We start from the raw sequence: 16664 nt of genomic DNA on the forward strand, positions 1-16664 counted from the left end.
GATGACCTCGCCTGCAGTTGAGATGATGATTGCCCGTGCTCCTCTGGGTCCATGCAATATAAGCAACGGGGGCATCACCGCGAGAGCCGTGATGGCTGGCCAGGGGACAGCGGTGGTGAGGGGGAGGAGGAGGTGGTGGTGGTGGAGGTGGTGGTGGTGGTGGACAAGTGGTGGTGGAGGATGGAAAAAGATGGAAGAGAGAAGGCAGAGTTGGAAGACTGGAAGTGAGAGGAGCATGGGCTTGGCAGTGTCTTGCTGCTGATAGGTGCGTTAGCGGCAGGCGTCGTTTCTCGCTGCATCCTCATTGGCTGGCAGGGACCGCAGGGTGAGGTTGCTCCGTTGCTGCTGAGAGGTTCCTCAGGCTGGCTGTTGCTATGGGAGTTGGGAGGCCGTCGTCTGGCGTCGTCTGCCTGGTCGGGCTCACCAAGCCAAGCCAAGTTTGATAGTACACACTGCGCTGTATATGTGCAGCTTGTTGTTACACCGCCGTCAGCTGCACGCGATCACAATCCCTCGGTCCAGCAATTCCTAGTACATGTAGTCCCTCTCATCGTTCTCCCACCACCGCCGCCATCACCCCCCCATCATCATCATCATCACCAACACCACTACCACGCACGAGACAGAGAGAGAAAGAGAGAGGCCTTTCTGCGCTCGGACGTCGGTGAAAGAGCGCAGTCTTGCTCATCAGCAAACACAGCCCAGGCCAAAGCTGAGCCAAAGCCAGCCAGCACCAGCCAGCCAGCCAGCCCAGCAGCGGGACTAGCCGTCCAGTTGAGGTAACGCCTCAATCCATCTGCGACTTCCTTTCTGCCCACTCCTCGTCCAGCACCACCTCTCCCTCCCGCTACCAACCCCCCCGACACCGACACCGACACCGTCTCCATCACCGCTCACCACACATCGCTCACCTCCACCCACCTCGCCGCCCTCTACCACCTCACCCGCTGCGCGCATCGTCACCCCGTTGCGCAGAATGGCGGAAATCCGTCGCAAGCTAGTCATCGTGGGTGATGGTGCCTGCGGAAAGACTTGTCTTCTCATGTGAGTGCCAGCGCCTCTCCGCCATACCAGCAGTACTGACTCTCCGCCCCAGTGTCTTCTCCAAGGGTACCTTTCCAGAGGTTCGTCGTGTCCTTCCACCCGCCCCTTAACCACCGACCGCGTCATCCAGCGCCGATAAGGCCCAACGAGTACTTTCAGATGCACGTGCTGACACCACCTCTTCCAGGTCTACGTCCCAACTGTGTTTGAGAACTATGTCGCCGATGTCGAGGTGGATGGCAAACATGTTGAACTAGCGCTGTGGGATACTGCTGGCCAAGAAGACTATGACCGTCTCCGACCTCTATCATACCCCGACTCGCATGTCATCCTCATTTGCTTCGCCGTCGACTCGCCAGATTCGCTGGACAACGTGCAAGAGAAGGTATGGCTAACTCTCACGTGCCTCGCATCACGGAGTCTGTATGCTGATTGGCTGTGCCATATAGTGGATCTCAGAAGTCCTCCACTTCTGCCAGGGCCTGCCCATCATTCTCGTCGGTTGCAAGAAGGATCTCAGATACGACCAGAAGACAATCGAGGAGCTGCACAAGACCTCGCAGAAGCCAGTGACGCCAGAGCAGGTAAGTCATACGGAGACGGAGGAAAACCGCACGTGTAGTGTCTCCAATGCATGCTAACACCGCCTCTTCCAGGCTGAGGATGTTCGCAAGAAGATTGGTGCACAGAAGTACCTCGAATGCTCTGCCAAGACCAACGAAGGTGTCAGGGAAGTCTTTGAGCACGCTACACGTGCTGCTCTTCTCACGAGAAAGAAGAAGGAGAAGAAGTGCTCCATTCTGTAAACTATTCCGCACGCTGTCACACCCAGCCCAACGACTGTCTTCCGAACCTGTCTTATCAACGAACCCCACGTCTACGAGAGACCGACGGCAATTGCAGCTGCATTACTCTACCTTTAATCTGCAGAAACGATGAAGACGCAACAAAGCGAGCGAGCATGGAGGGGCGTGTTTTTATGTCATTTCCCCCCCACGACGATCACCAGGCGAGAGTACACATCTTGCGTAGATGACGGTTGGACCGAAAGGGAATGGGCACAAGCGAAAGCGAGCGTGTAAAGGGTTTGGGGGGAAGCGGAGCCCATCATCATCAACTGGCTGGACCTTCATTTTCGATGGGCTGGTGGCTCGTTACTCTGCTGGGGCTCCTCATGCTCCTGCCTTCTCCTTTAGAGTCATATCATGGCAATACTGTACTGGCGTTACAATTTTGGGAAATCAAATGTTGTTCATCCACTGAATGCGATGTGCCAATGTTGCCAAGTCATTATTATCGCTCAGGTTGCCAGAGAAGACTGCCGTGTCGTCGCCGCCCCTCGGGGATATTTGACGATGACTTGTCCCACACTCTGCTGTACTTTGTAGTCAGACGACACGGGAAGTCTGATGATGCGTACGAGTAGGTACTGATAAGCACCATCTCCGCGTGTCTGTCTCTTGCACCCCAGCCTCGAGCGAAAGATGAAGCCGCGAGGTAACGATCACGCAGGGCACGTCTTCTGAAATGTAGATACCTTATATGTGTGTGGGGTTATCTCCTCTTCCACAGTGCTGTTAGTATTCGGTTCAGGGCCTCATCATGCGTATTTCGAGGCAGACGAGGCGTCTGTTCGCATGAGGTTGGTCGTACGAGTGATGATCACCTACCTAGGTACCTTACTATAGGAGACATGGTATCTACCGAGTCGCTGGTATCATCAGCACTACTACATGTAGGTAGGTATCATATCGCACACATGAGCCTGCCTGCGCTAAGGTACTCATGGCGTGACCAAAATGTCACATGCTTGATGAGGTATGCAACAGACACGGTTGGCATCTCTTAGTATTCCGGTTGATACCTTTAGTCCATCGTCACAGGGTCAAAGGAATCTTTGTCTCTTTTCGAATGAAACTTCATGTCTTGTGGACAGACACGCAATTGATTTCCTGGTCATTACGCAATAGAATATCTCACCCAGTGTGGTAGTGTGGGAGCGCACACATGGTACCATGGGCATATTATCATTGATCGGACGATCAGCCCACGCTCTCGTCACTCACTCTCACGGTCAAGAACACTCACAAGTGCCTATGGCCTACAAGACACTCGGGTCTTTGCTAGCAGGCTGGTCAAACCAAAGGTATTTCTTGGCCACGGAGCAAGGGGAGTATCAGGAAGCTGCAGGCCGTGAAGAAAGGCAGCAGGGGGCAAAGCAACTTTATTGACAAAGGTACCACCGTACTCTGCATCTCAAGTGCAGTCGCTCACAGAGTCTCGGGCGACTGCATGCAGGCTGAGCCAGGCTATCGCACGCAAAAGCCGGCCGAACCGTGCCCACCCGCGGCGTCCGCAGGAATTTCTCTCCTTTTGTTAGAACTAAGCGAGCAAATCCAACCGGGGATCGCCAGGCCACGCTTGGTCCAGCACCGCATCCCACTTGTGTTGTGACTACTGACCGCCGGAGCGGATTGTTCGTCGGACGCGCTCTTTTGCCTTTTCATCCTTCGTTCGGCGGCGGCGGCGGCGAGGTGCGCGGCGTGGACACCGTAGCGCGGGCGCAGTTTCGAGGTATTCAGGGCCCATTTCTCAGACATCCTTCCAGAGCACGTGAGACTCGTCTGACCATGTCCACCAGCGCTGATTGATTGAGTCTCGGCGGGCGAGAAGCTCAGGGTGAGCAGAGTGATATTGGTTGCAGTCAGTGTTGCAGTGAGGAAGGGAAGGGAACGTGTGGTTTGGGAGAGCCAAAGGCTCATGTAGTCAAGACCGCAACCATTCTACGGCTTGCCCCGGGAAAGCACTTTACCACTCTCGAGATTGGTGAAGGCCAAAGTCAGACTTCACTCAGCGCCAGGAACTCGAGCGCACACGCACCAGACTTCGAATTCGAAGACGAGAGAAGGGGACATCTTCACTCTCCTCTCTCCTCTCTTCACTAGCCGTCGACAACACTCCTGCAATTCTACCCCCACTACCACTGTCACCACTACCACAACCACTACTACTACCACAACCACCACCACAACCACCACCACTACCCTTACCACCACCACCAAGACACACCCTCGTCTCGACTCACAAGGCAAACCCCCCATACCATCCCCAAGCGATCAGTGCGAACCGACGAACGACGTCGTGAGGGTCTGCTTCAGTGTAGCTAAAGCACAACAACTTCGAAAATGGCCTTTCTTATCCTCTGACCACCGCTTGCAGGGTCAGTAAGTTGCAACTGCCATTGCCCGCGCGTGTCTCTTCGCTTGCCTCCCCCGCTCGCTGGGTGAATGAAGACAGTGCTATTGTAGAGCTTCCCTGGATGCAGGTGCTGAGTGATTGTTGTTAGCAGAGTAGCAACAACCCGCCTTCGAAGACGGCCCCCTCCTAGACACCCGCCTCTGTCTCGAACGAACGATCGATCAATTCTTCCGTGCACACGATCCACCGTCAATACCGCATTTCATACAGCACGGCTAGCTCAACACCACCACATACACCATCGTTCGATCACTACCCGCCTCGACCCATAAGAGACAGACCTAGGACAACCACGCCTGTCGACGGTCACAGTAGTAATTCACACATACAAGTTGACGGTGCGTGATGCCATTTCTGGGAAGCAATCTCGTCAGCGCGGCGGACTCGAACGGCAGTGCGCCAATCGCAAAGGATACTGCCAAACCAGCGGTCGAGATGAGCATCTCGCAGGAGATGATGCACGTCATGTCGCAAGAGATCGAGCATGCCATGTCGCAGCCGGACTGCCATGTGAAGGGTGCTGCCGACCCTATGGACATTGACGGACGTACGTCGCGTGCTGCCCCTCCTGAGACACACGGGCGTTGCTGACTGTTGCATTAAGTAGGATGCACTTCCTCTCAGCCATCGTCGCCGCCAGACTCTCGCTGTCCAACTCCCCGCCTGACTTTAGACCCATGTCCAGTGCGACTGTCGCCTCTATTGCCTGCACCAAATTACGGCAGCGTGGTTCCTTATACAATCTTCCGCAGCGCTTTTCCAAAGGCGCGCAACATCGAGTTCCTCTCCGAGTTGCGCATCAAATCGATTCTGTACGTTCTTTTCATACTTGCGATTATGTCATCCTCCCTCCTTTTTTTGGCGCTGACTGCTGCCTAGCACGTTGGTCACAAAGACAGAGTCTTGTGAGACTTACGACCATTTCGTGGCTACTCGCGGCATTAGACGTACCATTATTGATGTCGAGCCCAACAAGGAGGGAAAGGTGAAGACCAACCTCGGCACTCTCTGCTATGCGATTCTGTTCGCGCTCAACCCCCAGAATCACCCGGTGTATATCCACTGCAATCAGGGCCGCCACCGTACCGGTTGTGTTGTTGCCTGCATTCGCAAGATCCAGCAATGGCCAATGCACGAAATCCTGGAGGAGTACAGCACCTATGCAACCCCCAAGCCACGTGAAGGCGACATCCAACTGATCAAGGACTTTGACCCCGAGCATGTTCATACTTACGGCCGAGACAACAATCTGCTCGGGGGTTTTGAGTCTCTGCTCCAGAAGTTCGGACGTGGGCGCAATGATTCGTTCAACAGTGTCTACGAGCTGGCCAGTTCTTTGCCTTCGCATAACACTGCGTCGATGTACAGCAGCAGCGGGTCGAGCGACAATGACGACGGTCCGATCCTGATGGCGCTTGCGCGCTCTGCCAGCAAGCAGGCGCAGGAAAATGCGGACGACATGAACATCGATCCTCGTCTCATGCAGCCACAGATGGGCAACACTCCCGATGTGACGGTCGAAGAAGTCGAAGCAGAGGACGATGTCGACATTCGCATGGACACCCAGGATGACAATGATGGCAGTGGTGGCTGGAAGCACATGGACGGTGTGGTCGTTTCCGAATCATCCACAACTTCGCCCATCCCCATCGGCAGTCGCTTTTAGAAATGTGCGTCAGCTGAACCTGCTCGAATCAGGGATGGCAGGTCCCCGGGCAAAGTGCGATGATGACCATGGAGAGCTGGATGAGAAGGGTGTGCAGACGGCCACGTCTACTCGACGAGGCCTGGCATCGCATATCCCTTGAGCGTCTCACTGCTTCCGCAGCAACATTCAGCTCGAAAAAGGGAACGATACACTATCGAGCCTCTGCGCCCAGCCGGTGTGACCGCTGAGCGATGGCACGAATGCTCTTTTCTTTGCGTTAACACAACCACCCGTTCAGCGGGCTTGGTTTCTGCTCGTTGTTGTCTTCGCCTTTCGTGGCATAAGACTCCAACTGGAGCATTGGATTTAGCGTAGGCGCTGGTTGGTCTGTATATTGATGATGATGGTCATCGGATGGGAGGGAGGAAGGAACAAGAACTACCCCAAAGACGATCGGGATGGGAGGCATGCTTTTTTCTCATTTGTTTCGCTTGCATTTGCATTTGCATTCTTTTGATCATACGACATCGGCATCCCCCCTTCCACCCCACAAAAAGCAATGGCGTCTCTCGCTGCGACAGACAGAACAGCAATGCAGGCAGATGTAATCACACGAACAGACGGGCGGGGGGCAAGAATACAGTGCGGTTTCCCCATGCGAGAAGAGGAGAGAAGAGGAAAGAATCATGGGAAAGGTGGGCGGCTTGGTGTGTACTACATACTTTTGTTACCAAGTACTTGTACTTTTTGGAACGGCAGGCAGACAGCGGGCAGACAGCAGGCAGGCGGGCATTACGATGACAAGCAACAAAACAAAAATAGGACGTGCCTTACCTAGAGATAGGTACAGGTTACTATAAGTAATGTGCAAATACCGAATACCAAATACGAAATACTTTGGTAATACACACACACAGACTATGTCGATATGAATTCAATAAGAAATATGTCGTTTCTCTAGATTTTAAAAAGAATATAAAAAAAATCAAAACTTAGGTACGTAGGCTCGGTACATGTAGGTATCGTATCCTATCTATCTTACTATCGTATTCGGTATCTAGTCAGAATTAGGAGGTAGAGTACTGTAGAGTACAGTACACTATAGAGAGTACAGAATACAGTAGACCGACCTCTCTCTCTCTCTCTCTCTCTCTCTCTCTCTCTCTCTCTCTCTAGTATAAAGTATAGAGAGTACAGGACTCGTATAGGTAAAACTACTAAAGGCACCGAGAAAGCTATCTACAGTGCCTTACTAAAAGGGGGGGGGGGGACAATGCCTGTCCTGCACTGGGTAGGGAAGAGAGAGAGAGAGAGAGAGAGAGATTGTAGCTAGTAAGATGTGGGAAGTTTGAAGCAATAGCTGGTATACTACCTCCTACCTCCTATGTAATGTATGTAGCTCCTTAGCTTCTTAGCTTGTCGGAGAGTCGGTACTTTTTCAGGCCGATTTTTCGTTGCTTTTCTTGCTTCTTTTGTTGATACCTAGATTTGAGTATTTTGAGATCAAGAGCGACGACTATTTGGAGGACCCTAGGGCGGACCCGAATAGGGAAGGGCTACTATTGGAGTAGTAGAGACTTTTGTCCTCAATGCTGTTCGCATCAAGGGGTGTGTGCTAGTGTCACGTCTGTTTTGGTGTTGAACGCTATGATCATCTGCAGGATTCCTAGAAAGATGTTTGAATGCAGTCTGATCTTGCTTGATGGGGCAGCGTCCGGGGCGATGTGAGTGGGACTAGATGTTGTATCAGCTACAACCAGAGCCTTTATCAGGTCCATTATGGCCACATAGGTAGGTATATATACTATTCGCAGTCGATAGTGCCATGTCTACACTTGTGTTCAGGTGGTGGTTCCGGGTTCGTTCCACCCGTCTCAACTTCGCCTAGAAGCTCAGTCAAAGCGTAGCCGAGGACGAGTGTCGTTGAGTCATAGGGCTGAGCACAACTCAGCCATTCCTGCAGTTCGCATCGCGCCTTTTGATCACAACCCTCCACAGCCTCGTGTTTCGGCTCCCACTTTTGGTTGATCTACATCGTAGTTCGATGTCGTATGGGAATGCAGAGGCGCCTCCAGCCCTCATGCATATCAGCTTTCGTGCTTGATGTAGTGCATCGTGTAGCTGGCTGACGAGCATATGCGGTACGTGGTGCTTGAGCTCAGCATACCAAAGTATACACACTCGCCAAGACATAGCATTGCTTGAGACGCCATCAGCCTAAGCCTCCAGATGGCAAAAGCACAATGCTCATACTTCTCGGTACCGATTCCGATTTTGCTTGCGCGCGTCAGCAGTGAGCAAGTCCGCATTGATGCATGTCACCGCATGTCAGGCCAGCATGACAAGAGATGGCGTAAGCTTGACTCGTCATGTTCATGGCAGCATAACTGTGTGACAATCAGTCAGAATCAATGAATCTTTAAGCTAGGATGATTGAGCGCACAGGGACCCTACATCGACAACTCACCATTGTGCATGGTCGCCGAACAACGTTTCCTTCCAAAGATGAGGCTCGCGTATTACAAATTGCCCTGGCCTTGGCCTGGTTTCCTGGTGCTTGTTGATGGTGGCATTCGAATGCCATAGTTATCGTGCGGTTTTGATTTGACTTCGTCGATCCTGCCTTTGGCAAGGCTGATACCGGGCACGACCCAGTTGCCGCAGCTACACTGCATACCTTGCCACGCATACTTGCCCACGTTTGTGTTACACTTCGGACATTCAAGTCGGCCGTCTAGTTTGCCTTGCTCGAGTTCTGACCGCATCCAGGAAAGTGGGTCCAGAAAATAATGAGCGCACGGTGCCGATGTAATTGTACGATTCGGAGGCGAGCCAGACTCGTCATTTCGATGCGCTTGATGGCTGACAATGTACTGAGAAGTAGCCAGTGTACGTCTGACCTTGTCAGCATGATGGCCGAGCGAGCTATGCTTTTCATGGGCCAGCTCACTCACCTGCACTTCTTACAACGCATTTCGAAATCTACATTCCCAGAGCCAGTGGAGTGCTCGTCCTCGAACCGAATCTTCTCTGCATCGGGAGCTTGACCACAAGCACGACTCAAGGCGACCTCTTGCAGATACAGCCAGCGCTGATAGGCAGGGACGTCTTCGACCGTTTCGGGCCTTCCCATCTCGTGATATAGTTCTAGTTGCTTCCAAAAGCCATCGTTCGGCTCACAGAGCGGTCTGCTCTCTCGAAGCTGGGCCAGCGCCTCGTCGGGACTCAGGCCATACTTGTGCATCAGAAAAGCGATCACACACGTCGCGGAACGGGACTTGCCCATGGCACTGCATTGTCCGTGGTCAGTGTCATCGTCTTGACAAGGTCGTTACTACAAGATGTTCCACGAAGCCCATCTACGTGTGCGACTCCCAGCATGTTGACACGGCCGAGTGAGAGCACTGGCCATGGCCTGGTCGCTGTGCGAGCGTGACACGCAGCCACCAGGCCTTGCTTTGCTCCTCAACAGGATGTGCGGACAGATTCCGACTCACCAGTGCACGAGGACACCACCACCGGCATCCAGGCCGGTTTGAATAAACTTGTTGCAGTCATCAAAGTGCTCCAGCAAATTCTCGTCGTCGACATCATCAACCTCTACGACCTTGTGCTCATAGTTTTCAAACAACTTGTCGTCTAGCGGCAATCTCAGCACTGACAGAACATGGGTGACGCCCGCAGTCTGCAGTGCTTCTTTGCGGCGCAAGGTAAAGAGCCTACCACATATCATCAGAGTCTAGATGTGGCGATGGGCGAAAAGGCTTGCAGCAGCAGCAGCAGAGGCTTGAGACGAACCCGCCAATGTACAACTCCAGCTCGCCGGGCACTTTGTCGAGAAGCGCCATCAGGAGTGCGCACCGTGTGTGATGATGGATCCGGCGGCGTCTTGCTTCTGGCTTCCTGGCGTCCTGTAGTGTGGTTGGTTGGTAGTGCAGAGGTCGACGTGATGGGTGCTGGAGGCGGGAAGATCTGACCAGGGCCGAATTTCGGTGGTTTTAGTGTCCGTGCCGTGAGCTTGATAGAGTGCTGAGTACATGTAGGCTGTGGTCTTGTAGGGCTGTTCCGTGTTTTCCACACATGGAATCGAAATCGACTACTACCTCCTAGGTACTACCTTACTACAACTACAACTCTACAAATTTTTGCACACACGCCACTTTTCGGAGAGGCGTTCGGCTTCATTCTTCAAGACCAGCATCGGACCGCTGTGCCATGTGTCTAGACGTCTCTTCTGACGGTATGCCAGGACTCCCAGGAGGCAGCTCTGCACGGGAAGTGTATTCAGATCGGACAGCCACCCCCATACATCTGACACATGCCCCCGCTACCAGTGCAGGCGTTGTGACCACAGGGCTCGGGTCCGTTGCTGCAACCTGTACCATGGCGATATTAGTAGGAGGCTGTAGGTAGTTGGGAAGGATGCGTGTTTCGCACGCACGATGCACGCAAACGAGAGCCTCGCCCACATCATGGATGTACCTCTACCTCGATGGTGACTGCAGTTGCAGCCAGCTGTACAACTCCAGAAAGAAGCAGCACCCGGCTGATGCCATCTGCTTCATCGATCGACACTACTGGCCTGTCCATCGAAGCGGGTGTGTGTCAGCAACACGGGTACAGTAGGTAGTTTCTAATACTTGCTATTGATGCAGTGGGCGACCACGAAGACGTCCGCCCCTGCTGCCGTGGGTAAGACAAGCGTCAAGCGCGGGTGGCCTGAACTTTCAACAGAGCAATGTGCGTGCAACTTATGCACGGCTGCCAGCATGCAGCTAGAATATCCTAGATACACACTGTACACAGTGCATGGATGACCGGAGCAAGCCTTCACTCCGTTTTGTAAGGTCGACGGCGGACCAGAGAGCAGCAGCTATTCAGCACGCACTTCCATGCACTCCTAGGAGTAAAACCCTTGAGCCTACGGTACAGTACTATACCTAGGTACCTGTGTAGTGTGTACCTTTCTAGAGGCTCTTACTTCTGCTTCGGCCACGGACAGCGGATCTGGGACCCGAGGCTCACAGGTGGTAGGTACATAGTACTGTATACTGTAGTTAGTCGGCCTGTTCTGCCAGCCTGGAGCGACTAGGAGGTAGTTTAACCGGAACTAGTCCGTTCTCCTCGTCTCGTGGCGTGGCGTGCCCTCTGTGTGAATGACCAGCTCATGATTGATCTGATGATTGACGACTCCGACGAGACGCCAAACGCTGTGCGCACATCCCAGAGGAGCACGGACAGAGCCCGCACAGCCCTATTGTTTCGTGCACGAGACCGAGCAGCGAATCATCTCGTGCATGCGGCTCCGTCCGTGGGGGGGACACCCTCGTTCCAACGACGTCCCACCCTCCTACAGGCTAAAAGAGCGACGTGTGGGTGGATGGATGTAGGTGGTAGGAGAGGCTATGTGACCGTATGTGTGCGGTGACGGACTGCCGGCAGCAGGGCAGCAGTGCAGTGCAAGGGCAATAAAGCATGGCAGGGCAGGTTGCAGGGCAGGTTGCAGGTCGCAGGTCGCAGGTTGCAGGTTACAGCCTTGCAGGACAGGGCAGGGCAGGGCAGGGCAGGGTCCTCGGAGGTCAGACTCAGTGGGCTGCAACCATGAGAGGGAGGATGATGATGATGATGCTGATGAGCTACCTCCTACCTCCTACCTGTACGTACCTGACCTAGCACCGTAGCACCGAGAGTCCGAGAGCGCAGATTCGCAGAGCGCGATCTCCAACGACCCAATCTACACCCTACATACCTTCTTCGTCCTCTTAGCTGCCCGCCTGCCTCCCCTAGCGCTGCTGCGTGCTGCGTGCTGATGGCTTGTGCGAGGGCGAGGGTCTGCCTCCTAGCTTGCACCTTGTTCACGAGCGCTGGCGCTAGGAGTTATGGCACACAACCTCATAAGGCGACTGACTGCATAGGTACATGCCCTCCGCCGACGCCGTGATGCTCGTTTTCGCCCTCGCCCTCGCCCTCCCTCTTCCGCCTGCACGACGACCTGAACGAGACTAGACCGCTGTGCTTCTCCTGCAGCGCTCCGGCCGCTACTCCTCCTCCTCCTCCCCCCAGGCGCCCACTACCGCCGTAGCCTCTCGGTACCCTTCGCCTGCGCTCAACACCTATCCCCTCAGGTCAGCAAGCAAGCTCCCTTGCCTCTCTCTCGCCGGCCCTGGTCCACTGCTCTGCAGAACTAGGCAGCCCACCCCTCGAGGCGTGCTTGTGTCCGGCTGTGGCTGTGCTGTGCTGCCGTGCTGTGCTGCCTATCTCGGAATACCCATACCTCAGCAAAAGACGGACCTCTCACATCCCTTCCTCTCGCATGGCCTGGGACTGGCAGTACAGTAGGGCTGACTGAGCGTATCAGTGCTCCCATCCTCCGCCCGAGCACGCACTCGCATCGGCCCTTTCGCGCTGTCCACTTCAATCCAGTCCCGCTCAGCTCGCACCTGGCCCTCTGCGTGCGTCACAGTAGTGCCGTTGCGACTACTACTGCTCCTGCTGCTCCTGCTGCTGCTGCTGCTGCAAGACGCTGCAGTGAACGGAGTAAGCGCTCTTGTCAAGACGTGCCTTGCCACACCGAGCGTGGTGGCAATCGCTGACATTGAGGACCGATTCGCCGGTCGAGCTGGTGTTGTCGTGCTCCTGCTGCTTCTTCTACTTCTTCTTCTGCTTCTGCTTGTGCCGCTCATGAGCCCGCACCTGATCCGGGAAGATGTCTGGTATACCAGACATTACGCTCAATCACCGCCGCTTTCGAAGCTCGCCGCACTATCCGAGCGCTCCTGCGCCCATGACAATACCGAGAGCACAGGAACAGCCTGTTCCACCGCCTTTACCGCCTCCATCTTATATACCGATCTCGCCAAACCACGACCCTGGCTGGCAGTGGGGCAACGATCCTAATGCTTCTGATTTTGGGAAGTCTGCATCTGTGAAGCCAGGGAGTAGCCTGTTAGGTGGAGCACAAGTCAGAGCATTTGGAGGCAGAGCAGATAGGGACAACATCGCTGGATATACCCATACGACCGACTGGGCACGCCGAGGGAGTGCTATATCTACTTCCACCACTGCGACCATCACGGGCCACATCAACGACCTGGTGGAGAGCGGGAGCCTGACGCCAAGCGACGACGGCAGCATGTCCAGACCGGGCTCAGATTACAGGTATGTTTCTTTGCTCTACGTTACGTTACGCCTGTTCGTATTTTGCTATATCCAAAGCACCATCTGTGGTGATGAAGTCCCAAACGCTACTAGTATTGTACTCGAGATTCGACCACGGTTGCTGTTGTGGCTCTTATTGGTAAATGCTACCATCACTGTCACAGAAAGATGTACGTTATGGGCCGAAGAAAGAAAGGAAGAAAGAAAGAGAGAAAGAGAGCAGCAGCAAGTTTTCGAATTTTGGCATTCCCGAACGGAAGTCGAACATGTAGACTGCTTGGCTTGTGTGACGGCACAGCCGTAGCGTCGAATTATGAAGACCAGCCGCAGCTGAAGCAATGATCGATTGCCGCTGACTGGTCAATGACTTTGCATCTTATTGTTACTAGTCATGCAGCTCGTTTTGCGTCCTTTGGCTACCATATCTAGAATGATGCTGACTTTCAATGAGCACAGACTCCATGGCGAGAGACACCTCGAGCAGCGGACCTTAGAGGCCTCTTCAAACACGTACGACAAGCAGCTATTGAGTCGCATTGGAGGACCTAATGGCCCTCCAACCCCAAAGCGCTCCTCAATCTCGTATGCGCCTGCCAATGTGCAGGAAACTGCACAGCTTGCTCATGCTGAGACTGAGCGTCGTAATTCCCAGCTACTGCGACCTCTCTCCATGCCAGAGCGATCGCAGCAGGGCTCCTTGGAATCCCCCGCGAGCTCGCGTTGGCCATCTTCCGGCGCTATTTCCCCAGGGTTCACATGGTCCTGGAATGACCACGAAAGCGGCCGCTTTCAACCTTCGCGACACAGTAGCTTGACCTTTGAGGACAGTATCTCGCAACGAGGTAGCTACGATGCGTCCATGTTCCATCAAGACGACCCCATGGAGGACAGTCACATGCGAGACCTGAACATCCGGGATCGACAGGATCGAAGTCCAAGGTCAGACGACCACGCACGAGCTGGACAGAAACGGCGCGCTTCGTCTCCACCCCGAGATTTGACTCGTGAAGATCGTGCTTCGGTGAGCAGCGCTTCAGTGCACGGCGAGGTCACGCACCGGCGGTCTGTACAACAGCTGCCTAGAGCCTCGCCCATCTCGCGGTTTCACCCGAACCATTCTTCGGTCTCTTCAGCTTCGTCCTATGGTCCAAGGCATGGTTCGCTAGGATCATCACTCACTGGCCTCAGCATACCGAGCAGTGCTGCAACCAGCTATGCTTCGGGTCGCATCTCTCCTAATGGATTGTCTCCTGCTTTTGATCCAACAGAGGCACGACTGAATGCACAGCAGCTTCCAAGTTCGAAAGGATTTGTTGGCCCCAATTCTGCGGCAGCTCCCGCGGTGCAGCCCAAGAGCCCCTGTGGGAGCGCGCCGCAGTCTCGAAAGCCTTCTGCGTCGCATTTGCAAGGAGTTTTCATCTGTGAATGTTGTCCGAAGAAGCCGAAAAAGTTCGATATGGAAGAGGATCTGCGGTTACACGAGTCGGAGAAGCAGTATACCTGTGCTTATTGCCCCAATCGGTTTAAAAACAAGAACGAAGCAGAGAGGCACCAGAATTCCCTTCATTTACGTCGACACAGCTGGTCGTGCGCCGCTCTTGCTGGCGTGGAAGCAGCATTTCACAGCTCTGGAGCTGGTAGCGGGCACGACATTTGCGGCTATTGTGGAGAGGAGTTCCCGAACCCGCCTCAGTGGGATATGCGCGCCGAGCATCTCAACCACGTGCACAAATTTGGCGAATGCAACCAAGCGAAGAAATTCTTCCGGGTAAGCAGCGTGCGATGGACCGATCAAATTGGATGTACTGATTGGACTTTAGGCTGATCACTTCCGGCAACACTTGAAGCACAGCCACCAAGGCACATCGGGTACGTTGCTGCTCATGATGCTCACCGCAGATGTACATTGACTGACGAGGACAGGAAAATGGACTAATATGCTGGAACTCGCATGCATGAAAGACGAGCCTTTGCCGGAAAAGCGAGTGGTTACACAAGCTGGTCACGCTGCACCTTCGGCTCTGATGGTTTCGACGAATAGCCACTCGCCAGATGCACAGCTTGGCAGCGGTATAGCATCTGGCGAGTCGAGCTGAGCATGCATCGTGGTCTCCAACACTACCGAAACACTGCTCGAGAGTGCTCTCTCTCTCTCTCCACATTCACGCTTCTATGAATCTGATGACGATGATCACGACGCAAAAGCATAATGGACGCGTACGCATTTCTGAAAAGCGTTTGGCGTGCATATTTTTCGAGGCATACCTTAACATTCATGTCGAACATTTACCTCTGATGCCTGATCACGGTACCACAGGATTCTTGCGACCACAAAAGCAATGTCCTATTCGTCTAGAACGTTGCAAAGGGAGGCAGCTTGATCTGACATGTCAAAGCTAATGCAGCCGGGGCATTGTACATGACTGGTTTTGTTCTCGACACCATGGCACTGCATAGTGGTCCATGGCGCTAATAGATCTGCTCACGTTATTAGCATGATCCATGATGGATTCTCATGCTTGCGAGCATATTGCCGATAACCGCGCTTGGCGAGCTGAATTGCTTCGTTCACGGGAACGAAGGAAGTCAGCCACAGAGCCCCACCATACCGACGAGACTTTTGGTTTGCTTGGGGCATAGATCCATCAATCTCAGGAGTCAAGACTGCGTCGTCATAGATCAGCTCTTTCAGCAGCGTAAAAATTTATTACACATCTGGCAGATTTGCGAAGAGCGCCTCAATCCAACAGTGTTCTCCCGGAACAGCTCCACGCAAAGGGTCGGAGGCATGCTTGAGATACGTCTTGTTACCGATGACGGCAGGAGACGGCGAGCTGTGGTCACCGATATCCCTACAGCGGCGAGGCTCGTGGCGCTACAGGACGCACGCTCATAAGTGGTCCTGGGATGTTCTTCTTCTTGTTTTTATGCTTGGACCGATGTGGTCAACCGTACTGCTGATAACCCCGGCTGTATGAAATGACAGATTCATCAAGCATGTACGGCAAATCACTAAAGATCAATCTGAGCACTCTATAATAAAGTGAAGCAGACAATTTGCAAGCACCAGCCTGCAGTCACATGCATAGTCATACCTGAGGCCAAGCAATCGACTTCAAATTCGTTGCCGTCCGCGTCAGAGCCAAGACCTCGCTCCTTCCGTCTTCTTTTTTCTAACAACCTCAAGACATGGAAAGTCTGATACGCACTTGCACTTCTTTACCCCGGTTTGGCTAAGAAATAGGAAAGGACTGAGACGGACCTACCTGTCTAAACCGGAATGAGATCATCACGTGTGCCAGCAGGACACGGAGCCTGATGAGACCTCACTTGCTTCGTTGTGCTTACTGTCTGATCTCGATCGGGACAGAATCCAGGGCGGGTTAGTAGGTCACCACAAGAGAGGATTGGGAATTGACACAAAGCAGAATTGCTCGCACGTTAGATCACATTTCATTCTATTGACTACCCTAAAGTTATCAACCAGCACCAGCATGCCTCACAAGCACAAGACGGAGGCCCTCAAGCAAATCAAGACATGCCCAAGTACCACTTA

The 16664-nt window shown here is 53.7% G+C and overlaps 5 protein-coding genes across 5 annotated transcripts; 3 read left to right on the forward strand and 2 right to left on the reverse strand.

The window, feature by feature from the left end:
* The first annotated feature begins 598 nt into the window (after positions 1-598).
* On the forward strand, positions 599-2306 carry SEPMUDRAFT_152122 (GTPase rho1). Its single transcript, XM_016907257.1, has 5 exons — positions 599-1044; positions 1097-1124; positions 1232-1429; positions 1494-1628; positions 1701-2306. The coding sequence occupies exons 1-5, from the start codon at positions 977-979 to the stop codon at positions 1848-1850; spliced, it is 579 nt and encodes a 192-aa protein (XP_016756597.1). The 5' UTR covers positions 599-976; the 3' UTR covers positions 1851-2306.
* Positions 2307-3212: 906 nt separating this feature from the next.
* On the reverse strand, positions 3213-3806 carry SEPMUDRAFT_159364 (uncharacterized protein; the record flags this gene model as incomplete). The annotated part of the gene is made up of 1 exon (XM_016907840.1): positions 3213-3806. The coding sequence occupies one exon, from the start codon at positions 3804-3806 to the stop codon at positions 3354-3356; it is 453 nt and encodes a 150-aa protein (XP_016756598.1). The 3' UTR covers positions 3213-3353.
* On the forward strand, positions 3448-6759 carry SEPMUDRAFT_152124 (Y_phosphatase2-domain-containing protein). Its single transcript, XM_016907258.1, has 5 exons — positions 3448-3618; positions 3686-4264; positions 4391-4849; positions 4907-5114; positions 5182-6759. The coding sequence occupies exons 3-5, from the start codon at positions 4648-4650 to the stop codon at positions 5966-5968; spliced, it is 1197 nt and encodes a 398-aa protein (XP_016756599.1). The 5' UTR covers positions 3448-3618; positions 3686-4264; positions 4391-4647; the 3' UTR covers positions 5969-6759.
* Positions 6760-7256: 497 nt separating this feature from the next.
* SEPMUDRAFT_152126 (dual specificity protein phosphatase 12) lies at positions 7257-9855 on the reverse strand. The gene is made up of 6 exons (XM_016907259.1): positions 9749-9855; positions 9448-9669; positions 8905-9240; positions 8418-8845; positions 8204-8337; positions 7257-8150 (listed from the first exon to the last, which is right to left on the reverse strand). Exons 1-4 carry the CDS (start codon positions 9796-9798, stop codon positions 8470-8472), a joined length of 984 nt encoding a protein of 327 aa, XP_016756600.1. The 5' UTR covers positions 9799-9855; the 3' UTR covers positions 7257-8150; positions 8204-8337; positions 8418-8469.
* A 1925-nt stretch (positions 9856-11780) lies between these two features.
* SEPMUDRAFT_152127 (uncharacterized protein) lies at positions 11781-16649 on the forward strand. The gene is made up of 4 exons (XM_016907260.1): positions 11781-13108; positions 13565-14876; positions 14929-14977; positions 15032-16649. Exons 1-4 carry the CDS (start codon positions 12657-12659, stop codon positions 15202-15204), a joined length of 1986 nt encoding a protein of 661 aa, XP_016756601.1. The 5' UTR covers positions 11781-12656; the 3' UTR covers positions 15205-16649.
* Positions 16650-16664: the final 15 nt, after the last annotated feature.

This window comes from Sphaerulina musiva (genome assembly GCF_000320565.1).
Source record: "Sphaerulina musiva SO2202 unplaced genomic scaffold SEPMUscaffold_12, whole genome shotgun sequence".
Classification (NCBI taxonomy): domain Eukaryota; kingdom Fungi; phylum Ascomycota; class Dothideomycetes; order Mycosphaerellales; family Mycosphaerellaceae; genus Sphaerulina; species Sphaerulina musiva.

Coding starts and splice junctions, on each gene's coding strand:
- SEPMUDRAFT_152124 (XM_016907258.1), top strand. CDS start 4,648: ATGCCATTTCTGGGAAGCAATCTCGTCAGCGCGGCGGACTCGAACGGC. Junction 4,850..4,906: donor CCCTATGGACATTGACGGAC/GTACGTCGCGTG, acceptor TGTTGCATTAAG/TAGGATGCACTTCCTCTCAG. Junction 5,115..5,181: donor TTGCGCATCAAATCGATTCT/GTACGTTCTTTT, acceptor ACTGCTGCCTAG/CACGTTGGTCACAAAGACAG.
- SEPMUDRAFT_152122 (XM_016907257.1), top strand. CDS start 977: ATGGCGGAAATCCGTCGCAAGCTAGTCATCGTGGGTGATGGTGCCTGC. Junction 1,125..1,231: donor CCAAGGGTACCTTTCCAGAG/GTTCGTCGTGTC, acceptor CACCTCTTCCAG/GTCTACGTCCCAACTGTGTT. Junction 1,629..1,700: donor AGCCAGTGACGCCAGAGCAG/GTAAGTCATACG, acceptor CGCCTCTTCCAG/GCTGAGGATGTTCGCAAGAA.
- SEPMUDRAFT_152127 (XM_016907260.1), top strand. CDS start 12,657: ATGTCTGGTATACCAGACATTACGCTCAATCACCGCCGCTTTCGAAGC. Junction 13,109..13,564: donor AGACCGGGCTCAGATTACAG/GTATGTTTCTTT, acceptor CAATGAGCACAG/ACTCCATGGCGAGAGACACC. Junction 14,877..14,928: donor AAGCGAAGAAATTCTTCCGG/GTAAGCAGCGTG, acceptor ATTGGACTTTAG/GCTGATCACTTCCGGCAACA.
- SEPMUDRAFT_152126 (XM_016907259.1), bottom strand. CDS start 9,798: ATGGCGCTTCTCGACAAAGTGCCCGGCGAGCTGGAGTTGTACATTGGC. Junction 9,670..9,748: donor CTGGAGTTGTACATTGGCGG/GTTCGTCTCAAG, acceptor GATATGTGGTAG/GCTCTTTACCTTGCGCCGCA. Junction 9,241..9,447: donor GGTGGTGTCCTCGTGCACTG/GTGAGTCGGAAT, acceptor CGGACAATGCAG/TGCCATGGGCAAGTCCCGTT.